Raw genomic sequence first — 18,847 nt, forward strand, 5'->3', positions numbered from 1 at the left:
CAGTCATAGCAGTTTTTACAAATGACAACCTGTTACAAGTTTTGCCAAGTTAGCTTAATAAATGTCCCATTGAAGGATAGTTCAAGTTCGATCTGCTATATAATTTGCTAAATACTAATACTTAGAACAGATATGTACTGCAGTAATGTAGCTGTAGCTCCCATTAAGGCCCAGGATCCAATTGTTTTATGAACTTAAGGCCATATGAAAACAGTGATTCCATAGATGGCTGACAGTCTCACATCTTTTATCTTACATTTTATTATTGAATGGTTGGCGGTCAGAAGTTCTGTTTGCAAGCAAAGTTTTTATTATTGATGGTATTTGAGACAATGCTTATTTAACAGATAAAGAGATTTCTGTATAATATTGAGATACATAGTCCTTCTCAAGTGCAAGACATTGTACATGGTAGAATGTTACATCTAGGGTATCTGATATATTTATTACAAAACATTTTATGTAAGTATACATAATATCTGTTTTTGAACTCAGTTAAATGTTGCCTAACTGGAAACAGTGTGGAAGATGATGAAAATATATGGAGATAAAAAGAAATTTTAGACCTTATGTCTTGTGGTGTTTTAGAGTCTCTGTTACATCTGAGTGACCCTGTTGCCGGATATCTTGTAACTGGTAACATTTTTGCTACTCCATCAGATGTTCAGTGGTCATCAGCAATAGCTTGCTACATTTTTTATTTTTTTAAAGTAACTATCAAAATTTACGAGTATGATGAGATTGGTGAAGAGAAGACTAAGGCAATTGAGGTTGTTTGGGTATGTGCATACAGAAGTTTCATGGCATCATAGGGTAATTTTGTGGGCTTTATGTCATTAAACTCCAGAATCCCGTGCATTAAAGTCTGTTAGTATCAACAGAAAGGAAAGGGAGGCTCCTCGGCAATTGTATATAACATGACCGATTGCTGGGGGAAGGATTGAAAGTTAACACTTAATTCTTAGTTTAACACTGGAAATTTGGAATGCAGAAGTGCAGAATCTGCCCTACGTACATGCTGAAATTCAGTCCAGTTTCACAATTTGGAGCTTATGTGTTGTTTTTGTTTTTGTTTTTCTTCCGGTCTGTTTCATTACAAATAAAAACATATTAAGGCTCTTAAATTGCATATACAAATATTAGTTACAGATGTCCCATAGATTTCTTGTAGGTACAGCTTATTTGCTCTAGCAAACAGAATATGCAAGGGGAGATAATTGCTTCTGTTTGTTGTGAATAAATTAAAATATCACTGGTGATTGTGAAGTAAATTACTTAAAACCAAAGTTAACTTTAACTTAACTGTGTTTTATCTGTATTGCATTGCAGAGATGGTGAGCTGAGTTTGAGTAGATCAATGATCAATAGCTCTGATAAGATAATCCGAAAGGGTGGCTCTGCTATCTTCCAGCATTCTGTAGAAGGTTGGAAAATCAATTCTTCTTTAGTACTGGAGATAAGGTAAGTTTCTTAAATAACACACAGCTCATTTTGTATTACTATTGCCTATAATTCGTGTGGTATAGAAAACAGTAATTTGATTTACAGTTGGAGGTGGATGTTTTATAACTGTACTTACTTAGGGTGCAATGTTAAATGCAACTAGATGACAGTGGACACCAAAATAAAGTCATCCTTTATAAGATTGAATAAAATGTTTTCAGATGGCTGTGTCAGTAAGATCTTGAGGACAGTGTCTGCATTATGTGTGCTGTGTAGAACCCTTTTGCAGTTAGTGGTGAGAAACTGGCACTTCTAGGACATGATTTTCTCTCATCCTAAAGGCCTAAAATAGGGCAGATGGGAGTGATCTGAAAGTACCTGATTTTCTTCCCTAACTACAAAGAGCGCTGAGGTAGATGACTTAGATGTAGCCATCAAGAGCTCAGACATCAGGTGCTGTGAATTCAGCCTCATGTGCATCTGGTCTAACTCACAAGGTCAGACACTGGCAACACCGACATCTCATGCAGTTTTCATTTCTCTTGGTGAGAACCAAGAGGTGAGAGCCTTTGACTTATGCTGAGGGTAGGAACACAGCAGAAGAATTACAGTGGTAGTTCTGATGCGTTGTAATAGAGTGGGTCTATCCACACTGGGACCTGAGGGGAGAGAAAGCAGAAGCCTCCTCGTGTTTTCATCATACCTTCCTTGTCCTGATCAGTAAGATGGCCAGTGGGAGAAGTGCGTGGGGCAGGGGTCAGCAGTGTGAAGGGCTAGGAGTGAGACATGGTAGAAAAGAGACATTTTTAGTTCCAATTGGTTAGCTGAGTAGACTTGATTTTTGGAGTATTAGGATGATGAATAGGAATTTGAGCTAATTAAGATGTAGTTTCTAAGTCTTTTTCTGTGTCTTTTTCTACTTTTTTCTTTCTACTTTTTTTTTTTTTTTAAATTAATGACATCTTAGCCAACCCCTTAAGCAGGCAGTGTGTTTCCATTTACAAAAGCAGGGCTTCTCTGAATGAAAAACTTGAAGTGTTTTTTTTTTTTTTTTTTTTTTTTATGATTACCATTTATGTTCTAATTCTAAAACAGGTAGAACATATGATTAGAACAGAAATTACTAATGTGTAAAGGGTAGTAAAAAGAGCAAGTGGAATACTTCCCATTCTGGAAGTCTTGTGCTGTGATGGAAGAAAGGCATCCCCACTGGGACAGCAGAAGAACAGAGTCAAGGATGGAAAAAGTAAGGTGAATAGGCAGTGAGTTTTGCTCATCTTGGTAATCTGGAGCCTGTAGCTGTGCCTCAGCTGTCTGTCAAGAGCTCTGTGGTGCCCTGTGGTGTCTCTATCCCCTGGACTAAGGAACCCTTGGAAACCTCACTGATTCTCAGGTGCTTGGGGTTCCTGCTGGTGGGGTTTCTGGCAGTCACCCTTAAAATGCAGCTGAGGTGTGATCCCAGGCCTCAGGACTGAAGTTTTTCCCAAGAACGTCTGGTTTATGTAACCTATATTGGTCGTGAGGTAATGGTCAAGTTCTGCTCCAAAGGTAGCCTGAGAAAGATATGCATGTTTCGTATACCAATAACAATATTTAAAATTTATATGCATGTAACTGACAGTTTAAGTTGGAGAAATAGTGAGAACTTCAGAAGAACACTGTTGAAATTTCAAATCACACGTTATAGTTCTGACAATTAGAGGAAAATATCACATTGGTTTACTTATGAAGTAAACTGATCTGGAATCCACTGAGAGACTGTAAGCAGAAACAGGTGATAATTCTTCTCATAATAATTCCTCCCCTCTATCTATTTTTTTTTTTTAATTATCTTATTTGAGGACCATTTAAAACAAATACACCTTGCTGCTCAAGTCAAACAAACAAGTAAAAATAATACAACAGATTATTGAGTGAAATTAAGAGAGAAAATGAAGCTTTGGTTATGCTCATTTTTCACCGGTTTTGGAAGCAAAATATATTATTTAGAAAAAGGGACAAACAGTAGAGAGCAACTTAGATTTTATTTTATTTTTTTAAGCCTGTACCTACATGAGTATCATCTCAGTCCACCAAAAACATGAGTTTCAAAATCAATACTCTTTTCCTTCCTGTTGGAGGATGGGAAAGTTATTTTATTTTATAAATAATGTATTCTGAAGAAGCCTATGATGTGATTACACGGTGCTTTTTAAAAATGGTACAGTGAAGGATGCTTTCTGTCTCAGTAGTTCGGAGAAGAAAAGCATATATCCTGAACATTGGTTTAAGCAGCAAAGGTTCCATCAGTGTAAAGATTTTCTCTGAAACAAGAGAGCATAAAGCTGAAGTTATTTAGAGATGAAATAACAATCATTAATGGGGCAGAGAGCCTGTGTTTCCACTGAACCAGTAAAAGATTTTAGATTAATGTGAGTTAGGGACAAAATTTGGAATACAGTATATGAATGGAATCAGGGCTACCAGCCAGTCCTGTTTTATTTGCTAACATATGTAGCATATTCAGTTACGGTATTTATCTGTGAGGGAGGGAACTTTTGTTGTGATTTTACTTGAGGAACCCTTCCTTGTGAAATATGTTCCACACTAGGCGCTGACTAAACAACATTCATTCTTCTTTCACTTTTACAGGAGATTTGCTCTTTTTTTGGAAGAAAGGAGACCTTTCTTCTGTGTCTCAGCAGTGAGGAACATCTTAGCCGTAAATATTTTTATACTTACAGACTTACCAGGACTAACTTCAAATGTAGCTAGCAATCTCCTAGAGTGCTCTCATGGTTCAGCTAACTGTTCTGCCCTCCAGAGTACGTTGTGTGCACTGTGTAGACCATGAAGATGATTCACATTCTATTATAGCAACTGTTAACGTGAGTGGTGATAGTCTTGTGGTGTGAGATTCACCTTAGCAAGTAATGGTAGGAGAGAAATGTGGAAAAAAAAAAAAAAGAAAAAAAAAGCTAGCATCTTTTGAATAACATATAAAAAGTTATCACTTCTTAGCAGTGGAGACATAATTTGTGAAACTATTAGTATGTAACCTGAAGACATTTCATAAAACTTGTAATCACCCATAGATTGCAGCCACTTTGTGTCTTATATCAGCTTGACAGCCACAACAACTGTTTTAAAACATGGAAAATATTTGTTAGTGAGTTTTGCTTTGTGCAAGGGCTGTTTCTTAATAGTATGCCTGGACATAGTTGTCCGCTAGCAGAAATGTTAGACTTTGTTATTATTCTGTGGTGTTTTCCCTGTTGACCAATGGGCTCTGTTTTTTGCTCAGGGTAGTGACCAGTTTCTGTCAACAGAAAAGATCCTATGAATTCTTGTCCAGGTCAGACTCAGTGAGAGTCAGTTAGTGAAAAAGCTTTTTTTATCAGGACTCTACGGGAGCATGACAAGTCTCCCCTGAGTTTCTAATGCAACAGGATGTTTCTGGGATTTTGCAGCCAGAAAAGACTGGGGAGTGTAGCAGCTGTTTTGGGAGGACAGCAGCCCATTTTGGAGATGCTAACCAAGCATTAGAAAAAAATGCTAGGCTTTTTGTGATTGAGATGGGAATGGTGGGTATCATTAATTACTAGAGACTGTTGCTGCTTTGCCAGTCATGATTGCTCTAGGGGGAGAGTGATTTTTCCACCTGATGTTACCTTCTGATTGCCGATAACTTCTTTGAAAAATAATTAGTAATTCCTGTGCCTAAGGGAAGAAGACTGCTTGCTCAGCCTCCTTTCTGTTAGAATGATTTCAGTCACATGGAAGAGAGAGAACCCACCTTCTGCAAGATTTTATGTCTTAAGTCCTTCCTACTTTCTGTAGCAATATTAAGGCTTTCCTGTTACAGAAACTAGGAAATTTCTGTGGCATTAGGGGTTGTGCTTTCGAAGGGGAGAAGTGTGTTTGAGATAGTACAAACCTGCCTGATGGTACTAGCCTACTAAATAGAACTGATGCTAGCACATCTGTGAGCTGTGTGAACCAAACCACAGCTTGAGGTTTCAGTGCTCGACTTTCTTCTTCCAATTATTTTTGATTAAACGTGGGAATATATTTGTGTTGGAAGGAACAGATAGATATTTTGAATTGCAGGAAAGCAAAATGAAAAACCGATGTGTGCTTAGGGTGTATTCATCTCTTTGCAATGCGATAGAGAACTCGATGAGTGGAAATTTCCTGTCAGAAATGTGTGAGAACTTGTAAGATGCAAACAGTGTAACTAAAAAAAAAAAAAAAAAAAAAAGCAAACAAACAAAAAACACAAGAAAAAGCACATGTGACTTGCCCATTAGAAGGGTTTTGATTATTATCATTTTTTGTCTTTCAAGTGAGTAGGAAACAGCAATGATAAGTTGCTGAAGTGCAAGCAGTAAAGACTGAACTGGCAATGGAGCAGTGAAATTGCTTGAAGCATTTCGATGAACATCTTAGGGCCAGCTGTGCTGTTTCCTTCAGATCCTCTGCATCTCCAAGATGTGCAGACTGGGGCTTTCCAATCTAGTATAGTCACAATAAACCTTAAAGGTTTTTTCCTCCTCAGTTCCTTATGTCAATGAAAACTAAGTGTTCTCTGTCAGTTGTGGTGGTTAACTCCATCAACTCCTTTCTTCTGACTCCAGCTTCCTTTGACTCATTAAAAGCTGGCATATGGCTAGTCTTCATATGGTAAGCAGCAGTAGTGTCATGCTGTGTTTTTTTTTGTTTTTTTTTTTTTTCTGGAAATCACTGAAGATTTTTAGCTTGATTAGTACATGCTTCAGCTACGGAAGTGACCTTTCTGGTCAGGGGAGAGCGTGGGTGCCCTAAAGGGCATGAGGAACTGAGATGGAGTCAGACAGCAACTGCCTGTAATACAGCACTTACGGAGGTGTGGTCCTTCAGGGGCTGGTGATTGCCCAGAACATTTCCCTGGTTACTTGCAGTTATGCGTGTTTTTTAACAAACCAAAATCTTTGAAAATTTTCAAAGTTAAATGGAAGGAAAAGTCTGCAGTGACTTCAGTGGGACATGGGAATGTCCTGAGTTTGTGACGTCACTGGACTATTGCTAGTTAAATATCACAAACATTTTGTATGGTTTGTTGTACAAAAACAAACAAACAAACAAACAAAAGAGCCCAAAAAATCTAAAACTTGAAAAGCCTACGTTCAATTTAAGAGAGATATGAAATCAGCACTTTAACAGACTGTTTAGTTACTATCAAAACGATCAAAACAATATTTAGAAATTGAAATAATCATTTATGGTTAGTTGCCTTACAAAGCAAATAAAATCATTTGGATACATGTAGTTTGTTTAGTTAGCATGTGAAAAATCTTCCATGCAGTTGTGTTCAAGAATCAGAGCTGCACTGTTAAAGCTGGTTAAAAAACCTAACTGTTCTTAGCTTGTTAGGGGGCTCATTGTGATCAGTATGCATTGAGAGAACATAAAAAAGGATGTCCAGGACAGGAAAGATAATTAATCAAACTGAACTATTCATTTTTTCCTTTACAAATACAGTTTGGCTTTATGTATCAGTTTCATTTTCAGTGCTGAAGGCAAGCAGAGAGTTGGAGAGCACTACTCCTTTGGGACAGGATTATTTTTAGCGTTCTTGAATAAAAACAACAAAACAAGAAAGAACTTGGACATAACACAAAGTCACAGCCTGCCCCTGTAGATTGCTCCAGCTCCTGTTTGCCTCCTGAGGTGACAGGGGGTCTGCGAGTGCACCTGACTATGGTCTGACCAAGGAGGAATGTGTAATTCTCTTTAGCGTAACTGAAAGGGAGTTCTAAGAAAATGTGTTCAAGGGAAGCAGCATTTCATTGGCAAAAAAGTATTCTTTACTTAGGTCATAGTTCTCGGTGATACCAATGGCTGAGAGCTGCTTTCTGCTCTCCATGTGGAGAATGTGAAACAACATCAGGACTTGCAAGGGTTAGAGTAGAACCTTTGGGAAACCAAGTTGTTTAAAAGGCCTGAGTAAATCAGTTGGAGAGAGTCTGCAGGAGAGCAATGAGAAGGTCAAAGACCTAGAACAGATACGTGTCCTTGAAAAAACAAAAAGTTTTTTGTTTGTTTGTTTGTTTGTCTTTTAAGTTGGGTGGCTTCCTAGCCTCAGTTAAATGAAGGCTGTTGCCAATAGTACGGAATAATCATCTGTCACATACAAAGTGAAAGGAAAAAGAACAGCTGCAGCTGTTGCAAGGAAGCACTAAGAATATTGTGCTCCAATAAGGATAGGGAAGCTGTGAAATAGGTGCCATGTTTGCTGAGTCTCCACCACTGGAGAGGCTGTTAGGAATATATTAGGTAAACATGGGCCTGCCTGATGTTGATAAATTCATATCTTCAGCAGGGCAGGGTGTAGACTGGGTAGTTGTTCAGTCCTTCTCTGTTTCCATAATGTGGTGGGTGGTGAGCTAGCCTGGCTTCCTGGATGCTGAGATTGCTGGTCAGAGGCTTTCCCAAATGGCTGGAGCTCCTGGCCAGATGAGCCCTGGTACTCCAGCATCAAGGCATTCCGGAACTGCCTTTTACAGAAGTAAGGATTTTCTCAGGAAAAGTGGAGACGGAGTTGTGGCCTACTCTGGCCTGTACTGAGAGGCTGTATGTCATTGCTCTTGAAGACTGCTTGGAAATCTATTTGCAATCCTAGAAGCTAAATGTTTCAGTGATTCTTTTTCTTTTTTTTCTTTTTCTGTTAACCACACAGTTCAGAGACAAATGAGCGTGAGGCAGCCGTTGCCTCATGTAGTTCAAAGAATACAAACTCAAACTAGAAAAATGCACGTAGGTAGAATAATGTCACCACTTTGACCCAGAATAATACACTTTATATTGTTTGGAAAGCTATTTCAAGAAAATGCTGTTAACATGTACTTTATTGGATAACCAGTAGTTGTATTCAGTATTTAAATATTACGAACATCTGGTTTTGGTCATGAAAGAAAAATCCCAGGCCAACCACAGGTTGTGACACCATGTTTCTGTGAGTCACATAAACATCTTGCAAACAGCTGCTGGGATCCAGCATGAGCCACATCTGCCTCACCTGCCCACAAAGGGCTCAGGCCACGCCCCAGGTATTGTTTTATTCATCAAAATAAAACTGTAAGGCTACCTTGGATAAAACAGGTTTTTTTACACATTCTAGCGTAATGTTGCAGAGGCTTCATTTATTTAACACTTTTTCTTCAAGGTTCACTAAAAATCATGCTGTTTTTTTCCTTCCTCTAATTGAGCTTGCTTTTGAATTTTATACGCAGCAGGATGTGAATTAACACTTATTTTAAGTTATTTTGTTATATCCATTTAGTCAGAATAACCTTGTTGCGCTATTTTCAGGGCTCTGTGCCCTGGAACAGAATAGATATTTAAACATGTTTTTATTATTAACCATAATCAAGACTGATTGAGACACCCATGTATGTTTCATACTTTTAGGTTTTGTTATATCCCATAGTTTGTTTGTTTTTTTTTTTTTCTCAACACTTACATGAAAACGGGAAGTACTGCTATCTCCATGGTACAGATGAGTCAGTAGCACAGAGGAACTTAAAAACAATAACATGGACGTCTGCATTTATAATCATATTTCTTCTAGTATTAAAAGATACTTGGATACAGCCAGGTAATTACGAATTTTAATGCTAGCATTGTTACAAATCTCTTATTGACACTGTTTCTTATGTTCACTGTAAAATCTGTGCACTCAATTGAATGTGCTAATGACAACTTCAGGTTAAAAATATAGGAGATGATATTGAGATTCAGTGACTTTTGCTCACCTCAAAATCTTACTGAAAAAGAAATTCATTAGACATTTTGGAAACTGCATCCCTGTTTAATGAGTGGTAATTAATAATTCTCATCACTTAAAATACTCTTAGATCAGGCAAGTCATTACTTTTTTTTTTTTTTTTTTTGTAGCCATTTCTATGTCTGTTGCAGAGTACCCACAAAATGAACTTATCAAACCCATGGGAATTTTAATTTCATTAAACTTACAGGCTGAATTGAGGTCATTACTTTGCTTTACAGAACACTTTGCATGGCCTTTTACACCATTTGCTAAAAGTTTTTGGTACTTGGGATTTTAATATTCTCCACCCTTCTCCATTATTCTGAGTTCCAAGTATGCCTTAGTGAAAGCTGTCTTTGCTCTGATGCTGATTCATTCATGACAGATGTAAAAGATAGCTCAGGCCATTTTTTTTTTCTCCCTTGTCCTCGTGTAGGAAGTGAGAGGAAACACTTAAAAATATATATTTTTATCGTGTTTCATTTCCCTTATGGCTTTTAAGGTCAATTCCAGAGTGAGTGCTTTGTGGAACTGCAAGGGTTAGACTTATTCTTCCCTCTCAAGGCAGTGACACAAGAGCTGGCTGGTGGGCATTGTGTGTTCCTATAGTTCATCCCTTTTTGCGTGAGATTATTTCCCCTTTATGTCTCTCAGTGGGTGTTGCAACTGCTGGAGTGGCATCTCTAGTTATCTCTTCCTGTTTTGATCTGCTCTAAGGAAGTTCTGCTCTAAAAATTGATTACGTAAAAATAGCATTGTGTTACTTAACAGATTTTCTATTCTAAATCCCATTTTACCTGCTGACAGGAGTGGAAAGTGTAAAGTTACTGCTCTTTTTCTTGTCATGTAAGTGTTGCAGAGAAAAAAAATTGCTATTTGTATTAACACATAGTGATACCCTGCCTGAGTTCAACATGACCTGTCTATTACATATGTTTAGTGGACTTAAGTGTGTGCTTAAGATCAGGTGTGATTCTCATGCCTGCTCACAAACGTTCATGCTTTGCAGAGAAGAGGTGGGTACAGGTGCATCAGGCTGTGCTCATTTGCAATCCTGAGCTAACAGTGGCTCCTGCAGCTCTGGCCTGGGGTCTTTCACAGCATTTTATCCCAGGGACAGACATGTACTGCAGCCTGCAGGAGGCTGCCAGTGCAGGTATCAGTCTGTAAGTAGCTGCAGTCATTAAAAGAGTCTTTTTGAACTGGTGTACTTAATGTGCTTCAGCTTTTACCACCCCGTAAGCAGGTACAAATTACCATGATTTAACTTTCTCAGCTGACATTGAAGTATGCACACTTCACCTGTTGTTTGCTGTGCACTGGGACTATACAAATGCTTAATTATAGTGCACTTGATCTGTGGTAGCTTGTTAAACCCTGTTATCTTGATCATGTGTGTCTGAACCCTGTTAATAGTTTAAACATTTAATGGCAGAGAAGCAAGCTAGAGGATCGAGCTAAACTGATTTAAAACAATGATTGAGTTCCCAAGAAGTGTTTCTATGAGTTCAGGTAACAGCATGAATAGACCTTGAGCTGCAGTAGTTTAATTTGCAGCATGTTTTTAAGCAGATTTTGCTTAAATCAGTGTAAAGACAGTAGGGGTTCTTATTTCAAGTTAATTAGAATAACTCTGGATGAACTTCAGTTAATTAGTATTAAGTTTATGTTAAACTCAGTGTGTTATAAACTCAGTGTGTTATAAACTCAGTGTCTTTATAGTGTAATAATGAATTATAAGAAAGCAGGACCATTACTGAACCAAGCTGATTTGAGAGACATGAGAGTACAGTGAAACATCTATTTCCAAACTCATAAATACATCATATTTTTAATTGTCATGTTTCTATGAAAAGAAACTGCTCTAGTCTTTTTGGAAATAGGTGAATATTCCAAAGCTTTGTACAACATTAAAATAGTATATATTGTCTAATTTTTAAAGTCATCTTCCCTTGGTCTCCAAGTGCTTTCATCTCTATGGAGGGATCGAAATTTTTCACTGCAGTATTTACAAGTGATGTTGTAATCAAGATTTTAATCCTGGAACACCTTTTCTCTAACTCCATTCTAGAACATGAGGTGTGACCTTAGTCTGTCTGATGCTACCTTCTACATTGTGTTATATGCTCTGTACAGTCTTTGTTACTATTAGATTAGCAGTGAATTCTGTGTCTTATCTGTGCATTTTTTTTGTCAACCCAGGAAGAGTATACTTCGATTCTTGGATGCTGAAAGAGATGTCTCAGTGGTCAAAAGCAGCTTCAAGCCAGGAGATGTAATCCATTATGTACTTGACAGACGTCGCACCCTAAACATTTCTCAGGATTTGCACAGCCTTCTCCCTGAGGTTTCTCCAATGAAGAATCGCCGTTTTAAAACCTGTGCAGTTGTTGGAAATTCTGGCATCCTTCTGGACAGTGGGTGTGGAAAAGAGATTGATAGCCATGATTTTGTTATAAGGTGAGTTTTCTTCGGCTTTTGATGATGCGACCTGCTCTGCTTCTTGGGCAAAATCTGGGAGAAATGCATTAATTTGAGATACTTTCAGATAATCCCTGAAATGTGTATTGAGCAATTAATGCGAAACTGTATCCTTCACTATGGGATTCCCCAAATTTGAATATATTCCTCTATTTTTTTTTTTACAGAAGGATTATTTTTACAGTGACAGTAAAACAACAGGCACATGTGGCTGGAGGAGAGAGATTCATGCTACTTATTTTTGCTGCTTGTTGTTTTTTTATTACAAACAAAATAATCATTCTTATGGAAGCCATGGTGAAATAAATGCAAAATGTTCTCTATCAAAAAAATATATATATTTCTTAGCCAATTGAGATGGCTTAGTAAATTACTATGTTACCACTATGCATCATTAGGTAAAATTTCAGTGTGATGTATTGATGCTGACCAGACGGCTGCCAATTAAGGTAACTGGAAGCCACACATGTTAAGTGTTTTTACATTGCTCTAGAAATGTAAGTTTGGGAAAAAATAGTAGATATGCTTCACTTTTTATTCATGTATCTTTCAAGTTTGCACAGTGCAATACCAGTGGACTTCACAACTTCACATGTTAATAAGAAATGAATAGGAGTAACTGGTTTCAGTTAGAGGAGGTTAAGCAAAAGATAGGTCCCCTTGATTTTGGAGCAGAAGTTTCCGTTGCTTTGCTATGAGAAGGGTGGAAGGGCAGTGTTAGAATACAATACAGAAAAGTAATCTGTGATAACAACCACTTCTTCTCATGTGAAAGAAAGATGGTGGTAAATATATACATACATGTGTATATATATACGTATATACATATATATACATATATACACATATTTACCACCATTTTTCATCATATATATATATCAAAATATGATATGGATATATATATCAAAAAGAAAAATTACAGTTTTTCACCACTTAAATCAAAATAGGTTATACACTTGAAAGTTGTATTTGATTTGAAAAGTATACTAGCAAACTGAAACAATAACAAGCTACTCATTCATTTTTTTAATGTTTTTTTTTGCTTGTACCAGAGCTGATCTTTCAAATTAGCATAATTATTGCAGATGGAAGCCACAAATATACATGTATACCACATTTTTTAATATCTTTTACCCTATGGCATGGTTTTGTACTTTCTTATAAGTTAAATGTAATTCATTTAACAGAACTTCAGAGAAGTTAATACATTTAATTTTGTAGAGGAACATTTCTTTGAGAAGGTAAACTCAGGAATGCCATTCAGAAAGTATCAATTCAAGCATGTTCTTTTACCTAAATCATGAGTTAAATTTCATTGAAGTTAGATGCATTTTCTTCCCCATGTTTAACTTGACATGAAGCTAGGTAGTGATATCTTGGGAGCTTTTAATTAATTTAAACCATATGAAGCAAAGGTAAGATTCTGTAAGATCTGTGTATGAATAATAAAACTGAATAGGAACATCAGAAAGTTACAGCTGCAGGTCACGCTTTTTGACTTGAAAGATAAAGCATTTGGTGTGTGAGTAGGTAAAGCAATCAGTATAAGAAGTAGTTAGTCTTGAGGATAATAGCACATCTTTGATACTGCAATCTGTAGACAGTTCTAATACAGATAAGGTTTTGGATTTACAAATAATACTTTGAACATCACAAAGTTCACCAATTCGCCATGGTCAACCTATATAATTATTTATGTATATTTGGATGGTATACATGTATGACTTAACTGTACAAAGTAAAGAGCAAGAAATTTATTTGTATTCCAACTTGAAGAGAAAGGCAAAGCATCCTTCAAAATTATAGTTTCCCGTATTCCTCTTCTGTTCAGAAAAAAAGTTGTATGTATCGTATGAAACCAAATGATCTAATAGTACCAGTGCCCTTCATAACCATTTACCGTTGGCTTTTAGGATTCTGGTATTAAATTGTAGCATGGCACACAGTTACTGTTTTTGCTTTCACCCAATTTTTCTAGGATTAAAATGTACTTATTCTACTTACTACCTGACATTGTTCTGAAAAACAGTTAATGTACATACAAAGAAAATCATCAGTGCAGCCAGGTGTGTAGAATGATAAACAACATTTATATAGAACTTCATGATGCTGACTACATTATGCCTAAGTGCGATCAAAAGTATGCTGTGCTATTTTGGTTAAAAATATAGTCCAGATGATTTTGACAGTATTTTATGTTCTTCTCTATTAAAATCTGAAGCATAAGTACATGTGTTTGAGAGAGAGTTTTTTCTTAGAGCAGGAGCTCTAATGCTAGATCCAACATGATTAATCCCATTGATTTCATGATTAAGCTGATGTTGAAGGTCTGTGATATTGAAAAGGACATGGTAGACATCCAGAAGTAGTTGCAATAAGGTACAATAAACCCCAGTATCCTAAATTTTAATGTTTCTATAAAGGTGATATGAAGATGTTAGTTATAACTAATCAAGACAGAGAATATATTCTTTTCCAAGAGTAAAGAAGGTAGTCAGTACCTAATATTCTGGCAGATGCTATCAGGCTTAAATTAGTGTCTTGAAAGTCATCCAAAGTTGCTAATAACTGGCCATTGTTCTTTGAGACATTCCAACTTTCTGTTTAACAATGCTTATAAAAGAACAGTGATCCAGCAGAGACACAAGATAATTAGAATACTGCAATAAGAAGATTTAAAATTAGACATCTAAACTAGAGGCAAATAATAAGCATGCCTGCAATCCAACAAATTTACAAGTAACACAATGCAAGTCTTCTTTAGATATTTCTGAAAGTGCATAAATAAGTCATTTTTGCAAGTGAGGTAATATCTTGTCAACATAAGCAGATTTACTGTATTTACTGAAGACTTTAAAGTGGCCTCTTTTTAGTCACTTGGTCACATAGGGTTTTATTTTGTTCTCATGGCATCAAAAATCGAGTCTAGGGACGTCTTCTGACAGGATAAAATGGATTAGTTCCACAAGTTTAGTAAAGTCATGCTTGCTTTGACAGTAGAAAATGTGAACCATCAAGTTAAAATAGGAAACAGACTTTGCTGTAAAAAAAAAAATAAAAAAAACAGTGATGACTATAAACTACTTTCCTGTTTCTCATAACTATTTCCTTTTACTGTTGTTTTTTTTTTGATGTAGATAGATGTTGATACTATACCCAGAAAAAGCTCTGAAGCATTCTAAAATCTGACTCCATAAAGTAAATTAGAATTAAAATATAAGATAATTAACCTGACTACACAAAATGTGTGAAAGGCACCGTTCTTTTGCAGCAGCTGTTTTTCACATGGTGTTGTTTTCAGCTGCTTCTTGTTTCAGCAGCTTCTTCTTTACCTGTTGGTTCAGATATATGGTGCTCATTCTATCTGAGATTTAAATAAGATTTACTCTCCCATCATCTCCACTTTCTCATGCCGGAACTCTCAAGCCAGGGCTCTGCCATCTGCGTTACCTATTACAGAACAGATGAGCTAGTTATGGTAAGTGGCACATTTTGTAATGCAGTAGTTAAGTAGAACTTTCTGAAAAATAAAATTGTTCTAGATATGTGAGGTAAAACCATGATACTAAACATTGCCAAGTAATAATTTTCAGATTATTGGAATTATTATTGGAATTACTTCTAACAGCCAAGAAGTACCATAATAAATTCAGAAATACAGTTCAGCTTTTGGTTTTGATTCAAATGATGCCAAAGATCAGAGGAAACATATTCTCCCTGCTCCTTTCTTCATCTCCACTTCCTTTCCCTCCTTTTTTTTTTTTTTGTTGTTGGTGTTGTTTTTTTTAATTTGGTGTTCTTGACAGGAACTTTGCAAAGGCAGACATGAAATAGTTACAGGGTGTTTTTTGTTGTTTTTTTGTTGTTGTTGTTGTTGTTGTTGTTTTGTTTTGTTTTTTAGTTAAAAAGAAAAAAGGGTAAATAAGTAGTGGAATCTTGTGTTTTTGTTTTATGACAATCCTTCTGGAAAAGTCCCTTTCACTTTAGTTAGCCTATGTGGAGAACACAGCTGAAATATCTTACACATGTGGACTGAAGTTGCTTGACTGCTGTAGAGCTGTTTTGACAAGGAACAGCCACAAGAAGATATTAGTATTTAATTGCTTCTTAATATGTTTGTTGTTTTATCCTGTGCACTGAGGAAGATAACCCATCCCACTTCCTTCCTGATGTCTTCTTTTTGTGAGCAAGCAATTGTGATGTGAGCAGCCACAGTTAGCAGCTCTGTTCAAGAAGAAAAAGGAAGAGAGAAAAAGAAGAAAAGGACTGACCTGCTAACTTTACTCTGGGATGTGTTTTTTCATTTCAGGAGAATAGCTTAAAATTCTCTACATCTCTGCTAATCTTAATATCTAAGTGAAGAGTGGCAGTACCTTCTTTTTTCTGTGTTGTTCCTTAAATTTATAGGAAAAAAAAACTAAAATTTGTCAGAAGCATAAGATTGAGGGTATTAATTTAGTTACATTTTGAAACTAAATTTTTGCTGTTGTTATTACATGTAAGTAACAGCTTTTATATCCAAATATTTATTTAATGTTCCTTTCTTGGAGCATTACCATTGTGCCAGTGCAGTCAAAGACAGAGAAAGCAGATCTGTTGAAAGAGAAGTTGCCAGTTAAACAGACTTAGTTCAAAACATGACTCTTCCTTGAATAATGTTATTACTATCTCATTAGACTGTTTTCAGCTCTTAAATGTGTCAGCTCCTTTTTGCCCTCTAGTTTCCTTCATTAGCATCAAAGTGCTAAACAAATATGGCCTTCAAATGTTCTTAGTGCTTTAAGTGGCCTCCTATAGACATGAGTAGCCTCTACCTCAGAAGAACCCTGCTAACCCTACTGTAACTTCCATGCTGCACCAGGAAGCCTGTTGTGGGGACAGAACACCAATGCAGAGATGTATTCTTATGTGCTGACAGAGCAAAGTGTTTGACTCCATAACAGCTGTTGCTACCTACTGTTAGACCACAACACTGGATACATTCTGTAATCACAGAATCATAGAATGGTTTGGGTTGGAAGGGACCTTAAAGATCATCCACTTCCAACCCCCTGCCATAGGCAGGGACACCTCCCACCAGACCAGGTTGCTCAAAGCCCCATCTCAACCTGGCCTTGAACACCTCCAGGGATGAGGCATCCACAGGTTCTTTGGGCAACTTGTTCTAGTGCCTCACCATGCTCTGAGTGAAGAATTTCCTCTTGACTTCAAATTTAAATCTACCCTCTTTTAGTTTAAAACCATCCCCCTTGTCTTATCACTACACTCCCTCACAAAGATTCCTTCCCCAGCTTTCCTGCAGGCCCCCTTTAGGTTCTGGAAGGCCATTGTAAGGTCTCCCCAGAGCCTTCTCTTTTCCAGGATGAACAACCCCAACTCCAGCTTGCCTTCACAGTAGAAGTGCTCCAGCTCTCTGATCATCCCTGTGGCCCTCCTCTGGACCCACTCTAACAGATCCACATCTTTCTAATTCTGGGGGCCCCAGACCTGGATGTAGCACTCCAAGTGGAGCCTCACAGTGGCAGAGCAGAGGGGGACAATCACCTCCCTCCCCTGCTGCCCTCAGTCCTCTGTTGATGCAGTCCAAGATGCAGTTGGCCTTCTGGGCTGCAGTTGCACAATGATGGCTCAAGCAGTGTGCATAAGCATTTAACATTCCAACTTTGGAACAACATTTTTTTTATTTTTTTTTTAAGGAAGTTAACTATTAATTAGGTAATATAGGAGGTGATTTAAGGATCTGAGTTTAGAAGGGTAATTCAATAAGAAATTACTTCTATAAACCCATATACACATGCATATACTTATACACATGTATGAGCATGTACACATGTTCATACATTATCCAAATGTCTCTTGAACACTGACAGACTTGGCACATCAACCACCACCCTAGGAAGCCTGTTCCAGTGTTTGATCAATCTCATGGTGAAGAAGTTTTTCCTAATTTCCAGCCTGAATGTGCCCTGGTGCAGTTTTGTGCCATTCCCTTGTATTCTATAATTATGAACATTTCCCATTTAGGTTTTGTCCTAAATCCTTCTCTCAGCTTTTCGTTTTGTCTCATTAGACCAATGTCTGAACACTTCTGAAGAAGAGCGCTTAGAAGAAGTAGGGAAGCAATTAGTCATTGTATTAGTGCAAGGTAAAATTGATGTAGCTAGAGCTTCTGTTTATATATATATAAATGCTTATATATGTATATAATATATATTATGTATATATATTATATTATCCATAGCCTGTTAGTTTTAAAGAATACACTTGCAATTAATTTTATGGGAAAACAAAACAAAATGGTGACAACAGTAAAAAAGGAAAAGCAACTCAAGAAAATCATTATTTTGCAAAGTTGTTTTTGCTGGGGCAAGTAGCATTTCATCGTTTTCTGTGTAAACAGTCAATAGCTTGGGCTCAGGAGAAGGAGTTCTACAAGCCATCATATAATGTGATGGATGTGCTCAATGCTCATGTTTACAGCTATTTTTGTAATTGCCCAAGTCAGGTCTTCAGTGCTATGTGTGGCTATTAATTTCAACATGTTCCTATGATCTCAGTATGAGTAACTTTGCAGTAAGTTTGTTCTGCTTAGTTGTGACCTGTAGTCTGCTTTCTTGGGTTGGCTTAGACTTTGGAAATGCCAAAGTATTTTCAGAATGAAAGGGTATGTATGTCATGGAAAATAATGCAGAAATATTGCAGAAAATTGTGTTTTGGGGTCAAGTTTCAAGCAGTATTGTAGTTTCAAAGTGTCAATAACCCAGCATGTGAAAAGCGGAAGCTCAGTAAATGACAGTCTTCTATACTTCCTGCTGGATTTGGTATAGCAATGACAACTTAATACTAATAAAAATAATTAAAAAAAAAAAAAGGTTTTATTTATTCTGTACAAATTCCCAGGCACTTAATGGCAAAACTGTGCTGCAAAGCCCCCCTCACCTACTCATCACTCTTGTGAATATACTTGGTGTTTTGTACCTTACCACAAATGAGCTGGAATTAAAGAATATAAACAGGGTAGGGTATTACATTGCCAGTTTCAGAGCTGCTGAGTTAATAAACTTCTTTACTTACTTAATAGAAAATAAGTATATGTTTATGTGTGTCCATGTATAGGATTATTTTTTTTTTTTTTTA

General features: G+C 36.8%; 1 protein-coding gene across 3 annotated transcripts in view; it reads left to right on the top strand.

The window, feature by feature from the left end:
* Nucleotides 1-18,847, top strand: part of ST8SIA4 (ST8 alpha-N-acetyl-neuraminide alpha-2,8-sialyltransferase 4) — a 61,268-nt gene that overhangs the window by 3,607 nt on the left and 38,814 nt on the right. The window contains exons 2-3 of one of the 3 annotated variants that reach the window (XM_068666515.1): nucleotides 1,330-1,461; nucleotides 11,432-11,689. In XM_068666515.1, the coding sequence (XP_068522616.1) occupies nucleotides 1,330-1,461; nucleotides 11,432-11,689 (390 nt within the window). Of the gene's footprint in view, nucleotides 1-1,329; nucleotides 1,462-1,889; nucleotides 2,003-10,346; nucleotides 10,476-11,431; nucleotides 11,690-18,847 lie in introns of those variants that run through there. The other 2 variants (XM_068666516.1, XM_068666517.1) reach the window with 2 other exon arrangements.

Source organism: Anas acuta, chromosome Z, assembly GCF_963932015.1.
Source record: "Anas acuta chromosome Z, bAnaAcu1.1, whole genome shotgun sequence".
Lineage (NCBI taxonomy): Eukaryota > Metazoa > Chordata > Aves > Anseriformes > Anatidae > Anas > Anas acuta.